Below are 13,198 nucleotides of genomic sequence, written 5' to 3' on the forward strand. Positions count from 1 at the left end.
CAATAAACGTCACATCCTGAATTTAAAAAACAAAACACTTTAAAAAAAAAAGAATATTAACACTATCTACTTTTACATTAACACTATGATACTCTTAAGGCTATGACATTTCATTTTTTAAATTTGATTTTAATATCTGGAAACCTTTAAAGTTTTGTCAAAAAACTCTACTCTGTCTCTATAGTCTGTTTGTGTTTTTTTGTTTCTGTTTTAGGGGTTAACAATAAAGGGATGTTTTGGTTTAATCTCTGTTCTCCATGACTTTGCAAGTATCACAAATATACTTTTCTGTTGAATCTCAAAATCTGAAACTACAAGTTTCTAATACTTTTTTTTTCTTGAACATGGAGAAGATTGTGTTTATGTAATGTATATGTATAAGCAATGCAGATTTTGTATTTGAACACTTTTCATGTGTTGGAAAACTGGGAGCAGACATGGAACGTGAGTGAAGCATAGGTTTGACATTACTTGTTTGCTTTAGGCCTAATGCACACATTCATACATTTCAGAATTGTGATTATTACCATAGGATACTAAACTATGAAGTGTTGTGACACCTAAATGTTGACACATCACAGCCTGGCACCTTAAATGTCACTTAGTTGTCAAATGTGTTAACCTCGGAAGAAGTGAGTCTGAATTTGATGTTGTGGTTTTTAAGAAATGCAACAGCTGAGAGGATAGACCAAGCATAAAAAAGGAAGAGGAGAATAATACTCAAAAATCATCTGTTCAAAATTTTAAAGTATTTGACCGTCAAAAAAACTAAATGTCGACTTTTTAGTTTGTCATTTGATATAATATATCTGATTTGGGGCCAATAATATAAAGTCTATGTCTTCTTAAAACAACTCGTGCAGGTAGCTGATGCGATGTTAAAATTCGTACATTTGTGTCAGCACTTGAATGCAGCAGCAGATCGAGTCCAAACAAACTTTTCCAGGGGAAATGACGCACTGACTTTTTTTTTGTCCCGGCCAGTTCAGTTCACTGTTTGGTTTGAAGGAACGAGCCTGCCCTCGATTCAGTTGGCGGGCAGCTCAAGTCAGTGTTTCCATGCTGCCAGAACAAAGAATTTAACTCTTTAACTTCTTTTTTCTCTGAGCAAGTTGCCTACACTTTATGTAGCCTCGCCTATTTTTTGGTTGAACAAAAAAAACTTCCTATAATAAGCCTATAATCATGCGACAAACTGTTTTAATTAGCCTACGACTCACTCATTTTTCAGTTAATGAACTACAAACACCATTGTGCCTGCAGGCATTCGAGTGGCACTGTAAATTATTGCTTAAACAAATGAAAGTCCTTTGCTTGTTGGGTGTTTTCTTGTTGGTGAAGACGTTAAACGGCCTATTAGGTCTACAGACATGTCATGACAGGATGATGTTTCCACGAGGCTACTGTGGCTTTTTTTTTTATTCCTGTAGTCTAAAACCTGACGTGACATGAAATAAAACTTGAGGCTATTAAAAGTTGACAAGCATAGCCTAAAATGCCGTTGCGTACCACCTATACTGAAAGCTTGTGTTGACAGAAGCCTCAGTCCTACAGACTATGGTCTCGTGGGGTTTTCACGTCAATTTAAGACTTCATGCAACCAAAAACAAACAGCGGCCCTGAATGAGATCCAGAGCCAGGCAAAGTCCTGAAATTGTCTATCGACTGACAAAATCATTCAACTAAAGCCCGGTTCGTTTCTGAGTAAGCACAAAACCAGAGTCAGAGAGAGAGAGAAAGGTCTTACCATGTTTACACTGCTTCTGCTGCCTTCCCAGCTGTCTCGGGAATAATCGAGTGAAGAGCAGCCCGCTGCAGTGAGCCCGTCATGAATGAAGCCTTTCACAGCTCCTCCGCCTATGAGAGGTAAACCTGTCCCTCTTCAGATCTCCACCGCGCCTAATTAATGAGTTATAAACTGAAATAAAAAAAAATATATCCACACTGAACTCCTGCAGATTACACTGTTGGCATATGTCTGTTTTTCCCAGGGTAAACTAAGCAGACATGCAGGTGGAATCTGCCCGGGCCAGGTAACACACCCTGAGGCTCACAGCACTGTGACACAGCAAGCTGCTATTGCGGTTTGTTGTGCAACTATGCAGCCTCTGTGACAGGGGGGACAAACAGAGGCATTACAGGTGTGCACTGTAACCTATGGACTGCCTCACTCCAGGTAGATGAAGGTTAGTGTCTGTTGACACTGTTTATGGTCTACAGGGGGTTTTCTGTCTCAGGTGGAGGTAGTTTTCTGTTGATCACTTCATCTTTCGTGGGTGAACAGAAATAAAGGACATTTTATTTACTCTCAACCAGGAAAAAAGTAGTTAAAAACTAAATTAATTCAATGATAAAACTTAAAGGGGAGCTAAATAAAAACTTCAGAAAAAATGGGCTGCTAGCTGTCTATAAATGGAAAAAACAACACCACGTCAATAGGGGCATATTTAGCCAACACATGCAGTGATGTGCAAACTGTGTTTTATTTAAAGGTGTTGCACAAGTAAAAAGGTGCAGGAATTAAGAGGTGTCAGTCTTCAGAGAGTGGAGGGAAAGCTGTTCCTATGCATTCACACATCACAATTTCATTTATTTGATATTTTTCAGCTGATCTCTTAGAATCCCCTAAACCTTTCCAACCCAAATCCCTACTTAGCTGACTTTAAAAGCTTTGTAAACACTATAAAACCTGTGACTCACACAGAAACAGTTTGAATGTTTAACACACTGACTCTGCATTCTCAAACACATGCGAATAAGTTCTCCCTCTCTGTCCCTTTCTCTGTGTCTCCCCCATGATTTATTTATCACCCGCAGAAGCTGAAACCCATCTCATTCTCTGGCCTATGAAAAATTTACACTTTCCTTTTCTCAGAGCAAAGCGTATGGGGCTGAATATAGTGTTTTCACAAGTCACATGCTCGTATATATCAAGCGATACTTGTTTTTCTTAAGTGACAGAAAAACAGCTGGGCTTTTTTAAGATTCATGCACCTCAGATACAAGTATTAGTGGGTTTAACTGTTTGGAGGTAACATGAAAAGGATACCACTTAGACTACAACAGTTATCACAGAGGAGTGGAAGTCTCGTTTTTCAGGTTTGGTGTTGATTAAGCAAACAGTTTATGTGAAAACTACAACCGCATAAAAGAGGCAGAGAGAAAACCATTTAATGTCCTCTTGCTCTACTTAGTGACCTGGATTTGAGAACTTACTCTCGAGCTTGTTATACATTGACGACACAAAATATATGAGGCATTAGTCACACATACCGTTGTTTGACAGCATTTAAAACACGCAGCCCAACAAGATGTTCAAAGTGTCTTTACAATCAATCAGTCTTTACAATATGTGCCGCTGTTCTCTTTTTTTTTGTTATTTTTCAATGCTGTTGTCTGTGTCATTGTGTTCATATAGTTTCAAACATGATCAAACAAGCTCACCTGGCAGGAGCTCTGTCAAAGCTGCCACCTTTTGTTACACTTTGCAGAGACACTGGAGGCATGTGTAACCAGCTGCTTTCTTGTTTTTGAGGAAGGAAAAAAGGAGTCAGTCATATCTGTGTCCATCCAGATTGACTTTGCTTGGCATAAGCCATAAAACGCTATGCTGCTGGGGCTACAATGAGAATCCTTTGAAGTCAGAAAGAAGATTCATTTTGGACATTACTCTACCATAGGAAAGCCATTGAGTGCCATTTGTTTTCTGGCATGTATAAAATATTAGACTATTTTTATTTTATTACTTGTAGCTGCCTAAAGTACTTGAGTGGGGAGGGTCGCTTCAATCGAACGCTGCATGGGAAAGAGTTCTGACATAGTGTTGTTGTTGTTGTTGTTGTCTGTAAAGCAAACTAGCCGAGGCTCTTTTAAATGTGCTACACAAGTAAACTTGACATGACAGCAAATTTGACCACTAATTGCAAGGTGTGCCGAGTGTATGGAAGTAAATCTGTGCCATCGGATTTTGAATTCGAATTTTTTCCACAGAATTTTTTTGCATTGAATTTTTTAACATTGATTTTTTATTTATTTTTTTGCCTCGAAACCAGACTTTGAATTTGAAAAGCCATTGAATTTCTAGCACTGAATTTTTTTGCTTATTTTTTTTTTTTCAATAATAAAAAAAATTAGTGTAAAAAAAAATTATATCTCAAAAAATTCAGTGTCATAAAAGGGTATCCAAAGAGGTGAAATCAATCCCTGCATCAAATCATCGAACGTCCAGCCAATCAAGTTACGCTCCATTGGTCATGTGACGCCAAAAACGCCGACTCAGAGCCATAGCCAACATGTTCTGTTTTCTTTGCCCTGTTAACACTCTGGCTGCAGTATTTTGGATGATAGAGATAGAGAGAAAGTCCAGCATAGAGAGAATTACAGTCATCTGCTGTTAATCTGCTGGATACGAATGCATGGACCAGTTTTTCAGAGACATTTAGTAACATGCAGCGGGAGATACATTTAAAGAGTTTAAGCAATGCCCTTGCTCATATCATGGTAAAATACATTTGGACCTCAAAATATGTTGATCCTCTTGTTTTCTTGTAATCGCCATTTGACTGGCATAGTTTGTTTAACACCAACTGGGTCCCAGAATTTCCAGCTCTAACAAAATGTCAGTGTTTTCTCTTTTTCCCTCCTCCTGCTCTGCCTCTCAGTTGCTCCCCTACTGCTCCTTAATTGTTAAGGCGTTACTGTAGCTCACCAACTGTCAACAACGATGCCTGCTGAGACCGCCATGAATGGGGCACTTAGAAAAAAGAACAAATGGCAGACTTGATTTTACCTCACTGCCCCACCCACTGGTTGCATAATCTTACTGCACCAATGGAAATCAGGCCGGAAAGTCAAATTGAAAATAAAATACATATCACGGTTAAACTGCTGAGAAGCAAAAAGCAAGTATTTCCTGCATTTTTAATATGTAAGGCCCATCAAGAGCTGGATAGACCATATGTATGCATTTATTTGTCTAGACATTTGCCTTCTATACAAATGGTGTATCAGTTTTGTTGTGTTTGGATGGTTCAGTGGGCACAGTTGACTGAAACCTCATTCAGAAGATAAGTAAGACTCTGACTCACCCCCGCTGCGTCCTTATCACATCACCTGAGCAACCATCGGCAATCATGACTGAACACATAGTGGCGGTCTTCATTCAGAAACACAGGGTTGGCAATAATCATGAGGAAATAAAGCTTAATTGACTTTGTTTGAGTGATAATTTTAGGCACCTAACTTATCACTTTTGTATAGCCCTGCCCCAGCTGTTTGCTTTCTTACAAACTTGGCATATGCCTGCGAAAGAAAGAGGACAGGTGTTGAACATTTATGGTGAACAATTATTTTGTCTGGTACATCAGGAGAAAGGAATTAATGGGCTGTTTGTCAAAGATGGGCTGTTTGTCAAAGTCTAAAACAAAAAGAGGATTCGTTGGAGTCACTTCCATGGCATTGTTGATTGACTCTCTGTTATTCCCATCACATCCCTGCAGCAGCTAAATGTACGAAGCTGCGGCATTTACTCAGAATGGACCGTAATGGCTCCCAATGTTCCTTTGCATAATCATCACCTGATGTGACTTTAAGTAATTCAATTTGTTTGATGGTGAGGGTGATTTTCACATGAATATAGGCACAAACAGTGAAGAATAGCTCAGGAGAAGTCAATGTATGCCTTTGGATTGTGCTTTTCTTTCATGTAATTTAATTGACTTTTCATATTAGTACTAATATTTACTGACTTCTCATCATTTTGGGAAAGACTGCATTTATATTTTCCCCCAACTGCTTTTAGCTATACTTTAAATAAGAAATTGGCAAAACCATTTTGACAGCTTTTGGTTAATTGACTTTAACTTTTAAGCCTTAATGTATTCCAAACACCATTATAGTAACTCACTGGAAAAGTTTGGCATTATCTTTTTTTATAGGATTCACTTCAATTTGATATAATGTTGAAATAATTGGCAAGAGCCCCTTCAAAATCCTGTTAATTTGTAGCTTTTAGACATGATAAACCTGACTGGGATCTCTTCTTGTAACCCTATATGTGATGTTAAATGATGCGACAACAGATGTTTTCTATATTATTGAGGTTTATTTGGACAACGACAACTTCTAATCTAAGAGACAGAACAATAGCATCAAATTGTCATCTCACATTACCTGTCCTGCAACCGTCTGCTTGATTTTATGCTACTTGCTAATTACACAGTTAAAGTACACCTCTAATGTAACACAAATTCTAAATCACGCGAAATGGGAAGCTCAACTTCTGTCATTTTTTTTAAAATATCATCTCAACAGGTAATCTTAAAAAACTTTGATTGAACAGCAACTGAAAAGACTATTTATGGTGTAATTCCAGACAAACCTATTTCAACATTTCAAGGTAAATCCTCAAAGCTGATCTGTTATCTATAAAACATCTCACATTAAGCCACTTCCAAGCTAAAATTACCACTTGATTGTTTAATATAGCCTATAGCACAACAGAAAGATGTGCAACAAAAAAAGCTAATAATAGAAGAATGAATTGTGGAGTGTTCTGTCCCTGCTGAGTTAATAGACTAATTTTTGTGAGTGAAACCCATCTTGTCAGAGCACAGCTCCATTCAGTTCAGAAGCCTCAAAGTAACTACTGCAATTTTCAGAGTATATTTTTCTTTCCTCTTGAAGACATTTTATTCTAAACTGGGAGTTGAGCTATCTCATTTATGCTATCTCTTGTGGTCTCTTGCTTGATTTATGCTTGTTAGAAAAAGGCTTTGTACTGTAGGGTTGTTGTAAAGGACAAAAGAATATGGTGATTAGTTTTTCCCTATGAGGTCACATATGAACCTGTGAAAAAAAAAGAAAGAAATAACATAATATAACAGTACCAGTATACATCCATGACTGTGATATATTTGTCTCAGTGGATGTCACGATGAGCGTCCTGGGAGTGAGCCTGGCGCTCCAGTATGACAGACGGCTCATACAGCAGATCCTCCTCTCCAAGATTTGAGCTCTGCTCCAAGTTCACAAAGTTAGGGATGTTGAAGTGAGAAAACAAGTCACTTTCTCTGTCAGCCTTACTTTCCTCTATTAGTCCATTTAGAGGTTGGTGTCTCCCAGCTTCCTCGACATCCTCCTCCATCATCCCCGAAGAGCTGATACCTCTGGGTCGGTTGAAAGACTCCTGCTGTTTAACAGCTGTCTTATTATCTGACTTCAGCTTCCCGTGGCCCTGATCCTCCTCATTAATGTAGAAATGAAAATAGGAGCGGGACGATAACAATGGGCGAGAGAAGGCTTTGTCATTTTCATCCTGGGGACCATCAATGTCTACGAGGCAGCTCCCAGGTCGATGGCGCTTTTCAGCAGCATCAGAGTTTCTGTCAGAAAAGAAAGAAAAATCCTGAGTGAGAAAAACGCTTTGGAAACATGATGGCCTTTGATTTTTATCATTTGCTTAAAATAATGCAGCTGAACACAAAAACTGAGAAGTGATCATTATTTGTCTTGTTTTGTCGTCTTTGTACAGGGATCAATACTAAAAATCCACCTGGAATCCTAGCACAAAGAAGGGATAATATGAGTAATAACCGGAGAATATGTCCCCTTTTTCCTCCCAGCTTTACAATTCCAGTGTGTTTATAAAGGATTTTATACACCAACTCCCACTGCTGATCCCTTCTTAAAATGGAAATATCACTTGTGCTATATAAGAAATAACCTCCGAATACAATATTAGATGTTCACAAAAGCAATAACCCTTAATCATAGAAGAACAACCTATTTTTGCCTCAATTAAAACAGACATGAAAGCTACTCCAGCTTTGAGCAGAGAGGTGCAGAACTGAGCACATTGAGCTCTCCTTGGTGCTGAGGTTGTCCCCTGGAGACACTCGTTTGATGGTGAAAGCTAAAAACTGCATTAAAGCTTATTAATACTCACTCTTGATGGGGCGCTCCTGTCTTTGTGAGCAGCGTCAGAACAAAGAACATGAAAATGACGAACACAGCAAGTCCAACCCAGAAACCGATGACGATAGAATCTGAAATGTCAGACAACATAGAGACTTATTAGAGTGTGTGGAGCCATAATAATCCTCTGTATTCATTACTTGTGATCTTCTTTCTCTCAGGGGCCCAGAGAGTCTCGGTGATTTAATAAAACGAGCATTCAGTATCTATTATTGGATTACAGCCGCCAACGTGTCTGTATAGGCTTGCTGATGGTTCTCTTTGGGTTTCATTAATTGGCATCTCATTATCAGTGGAGTATAATTTGACGGTGGAGGTTGTGCATAAATTATTGAAGCCAGATAATTTTGGTGATTATCTGGCGTTGGTTGTTTACGACGCCAGATAATTCTTAAGGAGAATAAGGGGGCACGAGTCAGCCCACAACTAAGGCAGTACAAAAACCTGAACCTCGACATATGAATTGCTATTCAGTGAAGAGGTGAGTAACCCTGACACTAACAGCCTAACGCACGCATTCTCACGTGCACCAAAATGCACGCATTCTCATGCACGTGCGCACTTCACAAGTTAAAGTCGACAGATGTTTGATTTGGCTCACATCTGTGCGCTATGAGTCCCTCAAAAGACACTGGCTCCTCGTCGTCGTAATACTCGTACTGCCACACGTAGTCACTGCGACGTGCGCTTGTTTGGCTCCGGTTGTGGAAGGCAGACATTTCCCACCGATTTTTACTTCCTAGACAAAAGAAAACAAGGACAAATCAGCCCAACTGACCCTTAAAAAAATCATAAAGTTACTCAAGGCTAAGTTCACAAAACACAACCTTCAGAGACGTGAAACCTTTAGGTGATGATGTTATCCACCGCCTGGAAATTTCGGAAATTACGCAAAAGAACTCCTCGGTATTATCTCCCTTTTGGGAATAAAAACAACCCGACAAAAAAGGTGAGGAAGGGCAGGGAAATCCATCGCTTTACAGTTGAGCAAAAACTCCGTCCACCCTCGTGTTGTGAAAGCAAAGCAGGAATCTTATACGGAGCAGATCAGTGCGCATCACCTCCATCCAGCTTCCCTCACTAAACTGATGACTCTCTTCACTGACTGTAGAAAACACTGGTCTGAAAATAAATAAATAAATAAAAACGCTCACCTCCTTCTGACACTGAGCTGGAGGCTGAGACTCAGATGTATCAGAGGCTATTGAAACCATATGCTTAACTTTAATGATTACAATAAAATAACGTGTTTATAATAATTTTAGCCTAATTATTGATCTGCTCTAAGTTTACTTTACTATTTTCATATATAACATGTGAAGCAATCTTTTGAAGAACACTTTGAAGGAATATCTTCTGATGACAGGACATTTCATTCATTGATGGTCAGTGGTCAGTGTGCAGACTCAGACTTCTAACACAACTGAGATGATGTCAGTCTGCAAGATGTGAAATGAACATTATTTTGAGTGAGCAGTTTTTAAAAGGTTGTAAACAACTAAACCATGACTCATGAATTTTAAAAAAAATCGTTGTAAAATTACTTTGATATCTGATTCCGGCTGAAAAAGGTGTATTAAGACTCAATAGACACATCACCAAAGGCCTTCTTTTCATCCTTTGATCAGTCTTCATTGAGTCACAGGCTCCATTAGAAATATTGCCTTACTGTCACTTCTGAAGGACCTCTGGAGCACAGCCCCCACATGCATCTATTCATTTAATGATGCTTCATACGTTTTATTTTTCATCATCATTGAATTAACATTTACTTGAGTGACCAAAATATTGTAATGATGCACTCATATCCTTCTTGTGCTTTGGATGTCCTTTAAATACTCTGCACTGTTACAATAATTAAGTGCATAGATAGACGATAGGTGAGTACTGTCTTTTATACATACCTGTATATTGTTGAATAGTTTTTATAATAGTTTACCTCCCATGTCTGGAAAATGTGGCTGCAAAGTGCCTGGATTTGACCAGCGTAAGCTACACAACATATTATAGAGCAAACTCGAACATTATCAACTTGGGTTTAAACTAAGTCCTATTCAAGAACTTGACATTTAAAGCTATAGCTGTTTGATTTCTCCTCACCTCATTTTGGCACCATCTGGTGGTGGTAGCAAGAATGACTGCAAGAATGCCCAACTGTTGATCACGCTCAAGAATGATATATTCAAGGCATTTTACATGATTTCAAACATTTGCATCTGAGGTTTGTCTAAGATGTATTTTACATTGAACAGTTAAATCTGAATGAATCATATATCCATTAAAAATCTAGATCTGGCTCTTTACAATCATTCTGTGTTCTATGATACGTAGTAGACTTCCAATATTAGTCTTGAGCTGTGCAGATGGTACCCAAACTGATCCAACCCAAAACTCAGAATACCGTAAATGCATTGACTGAAGAATCATGTAAATGATTTTAATTGTATACAAAGCCTACACACTACAAATAAACAATCAAAAATCAAAGTTGCTATTTAACTTTTAAGCATTAAAACTTAAAATAATAATATTGTATGTCTGATGATTCTTTTGAAGCCTGTGTTTTGATTTTTTTTTTTTTTTTTTTTGCTTTCAGTAAATTGTTGGTTTCTCACATCCAAGTTGGTTCTTTTGGATAAATACCGTAACTACCATCAACTAATCAGAAATTATTCACAAACACCCCTAAAGCACCATGTGGGTTTCTATTATTCCCTTTTTTAGTCTAAACATTACATCATTTCTTCTTCTCAGATAATTCGCTGAAGAGTGATCAAAGTAATTAATGATCAATGCCTCAGTAATAAGACTAAATGAGGTCTTCTATGGAGTGGATATTGCCCTTAAGCCAAACACCTTCACAAAACATGGACAGACTATGACATAAGAGAATGAATCATACATGCCACTCAGCATTATATAAACCCAGAAAATATCAGCAGGTACCATACATTTCCTGAATCTAGTTACTCTGCTGCCGACATCTTTAAGCTGGAATGGTTGAAAAGGCTGCATCAAAGCTTGCCATTCAGGATGAAAGCCTCATATTCCACTGCAGATCAATGGTGCATATTTAAATGAAAGCAACTGTTCTCTAAAATCTCTCCTACCCTTATTGCTTCTGAATGTTGATCTCTCAGCTATTGCTTTATTCTTCTTTTGCCACCATGTCACAGGGAGGGGATTTGTTGCACTGGTTTGGCTATTGCCCTGTGATCCTTCCTTTTCATGTCTTTCTGTCATTCTCAGAGGCTAAATATGAAAAGTAATTAATTAACCCACTCACTTACTTACTCACAAAAACAAAACGAAGACCCCAGGAAGACTAGCTGTCATTAAATTGGCAGCTAATGGGGATCCTAATAAAACAATAAAACTCACTGCAAATATTAACCACAGTCTCCATTTCTTTAGATGTCCCCCTCAAGGATTGAGCAGCTCTTTTATCTAAACAAGGCTGAATGTATTAGTACAAAACCATGACAACAAAGAGTCCAGACCAGGAGACATAGCTGCATAATTAAATGCTTCTTTATGCTTCCTTTATTGCAGTTTCCCAGCTATTCTACTATAATCATATACAGACTGTCTGTCAACCGTCGTAGACCATTTCTTACATTTTACCCAAACATACATAAAATCCAAATAAAACAAAACTTCAAGTAGTTTTATCAAAAGTCTGATGATTATGCAGTCCGTGAGATATTATATCATGGCCATCTAAATCTCTGTTAGTAAATTATCTGAAATCAGAAATCATTGATGTACTATTTTTAACTAAAACCTGACTGTGTCAGGATGAATATGTTAGTTTAAATTAATCCTATCATCCATGTCATTTTAATACTCAATACCCAAGAGACTGCCTGAGGTGGAGGAGAGGAAGCAGTTTTCAACCCTCGACTAAAGGAGAATTCTGATATTATATCATTTCACTTTACTATCCTAATTCACAGAATCTTTGCCAAATTAAGTCCTTAGCAATAATAGAATAATTGCTGTCTGCGACTTTATCATTCATGTGGATGTTGATAATAAGGACAGCTTTCATGTCACTATCTTCACTTTTGGCTTCACCCATGGGTGTAAACAAACCTACTCATCATTAAACCACACCCTGGACCCTCGTTGTACTTTATGGTAAAATCCTCTTTTATCAGATCATTTCCTAATAACGTTTGACTTCATCTTACGAGACTTCACTCCTCCAAGTCAATATGTGTTTACTAGAAACATCTTGTCTGATAAGTGTAGCTGACTTTAAGGAAGCTATTTCAGCTGCTTTTATTTCAGTGCCATGTGTTCACCCAAATAAAACTGCTTAATAACGGTTATCACTATGAGCTTAATCAGTTTGTAGATAGTGTTGTAGATTCTCTGAGAGTCACTCTTGATTCAGTTGCCCCCTAAAACAGAAGGTTGTCAAACTTTAGGAACAAGCTCCATGGTACAAATCAGAAACTCAGATTCTGAAACAAAAGTTGTTACACAAACAAAAGTTTAAATTAATTTGGTAATCCTACAAAATGGAGAAACGTGTTTCCTTTGGCAAGATAGTCTTAATAATTATAAGGTCTTAAGCCATGCTCAAGCTGCCTACTACTACAGTGATGTAGTGTCTAAACAACAAGTATTCAGTTATTTGACAAAATTGACTTCAAGGCATCCTGTCTTCCCACACTCACACTCTCCTGTTAACACTCAACACCTGAAAAAAACAGCACCATACAACACACTGGAGACAGTACAGCAGAAGAACCAAGTAGTATGGGCACTCCCTTTTCTGGTTTGTGAAATATATTTTGCAGCAGGACCAACGTATACTACTCCTCTCTTATCGAAGACAGTGAGTCATAGCTCCATTGAGTCATGTATTCCTTTAGCCCCCATAAGTAATGACTTCCTTAGAATCTTTAATAATAAAATTCTAAATAGAGACTGAATTCATAACCTCCCCAAACTTAGGTGAGACAGAAATAGCTCAACAACCTGAAATTTACCCACACTGGTTTTCCTCTTATTAATCTTTCAGAAATGAATCAGATTATATTTAAGTACGAGGCGGTCAACCTGTCCTTTAGACCCAATGCCAACCAAACTGCTCACTTCTCTGTATGCATTCACATTATATCATGTTATTATTCCAGCTGTCAATCCTCATGTACTAGTTGAGTAACTAACCATAAATAATCCTGGGAGCTCCTGAATTTATCTCGTAGCTTTC

At 38.0% G+C, this 13,198-nt stretch overlaps 1 protein-coding gene across 1 annotated transcript; it reads right to left on the reverse strand.

Annotated features, from left to right (window-relative positions):
• Nucleotides 1-6,260: 6,260 nt before the first annotated feature.
• On the reverse strand, nucleotides 6,261-9,049 carry LOC306819995 (melanocortin-2 receptor accessory protein 2A-like). The gene is made up of 4 exons (XM_079337621.1): nucleotides 8,799-9,049; nucleotides 8,576-8,709; nucleotides 7,946-8,045; nucleotides 6,261-7,382 (listed from the first exon to the last, which is right to left on the reverse strand). Exons 2-4 carry the CDS (start codon nucleotides 8,691-8,693, stop codon nucleotides 6,920-6,922), a joined length of 681 nt encoding a protein of 226 aa, XP_079193747.1. The 5' UTR covers nucleotides 8,694-8,709; nucleotides 8,799-9,049; the 3' UTR covers nucleotides 6,261-6,919.
• Nucleotides 9,050-13,198: the final 4,149 nt, after the last annotated feature.

This window comes from Symphodus melops (genome assembly GCF_947650265.1).
Source record: "Symphodus melops genome assembly, chromosome: 1".
Taxonomy (NCBI): domain Eukaryota; kingdom Metazoa; phylum Chordata; class Actinopteri; order Labriformes; family Labridae; genus Symphodus; species Symphodus melops.

Coding starts and splice junctions, on each gene's coding strand:
- LOC306819995 (XM_079337621.1), bottom strand. CDS start 8,693: ATGTCTGCCTTCCACAACCGGAGCCAAACAAGCGCACGTCGCAGTGAC. Junction 8,046..8,575: donor GGGACTCATAGCGCACAGAT/GTGAGCCAAATC, acceptor CTGACATTTCAG/ATTCTATCGTCATCGGTTTC. Junction 7,383..7,945: donor ACAGGAGCGCCCCATCAAGA/GTGAGTATTAAT, acceptor CTTTTCTGACAG/AAACTCTGATGCTGCTGAAA.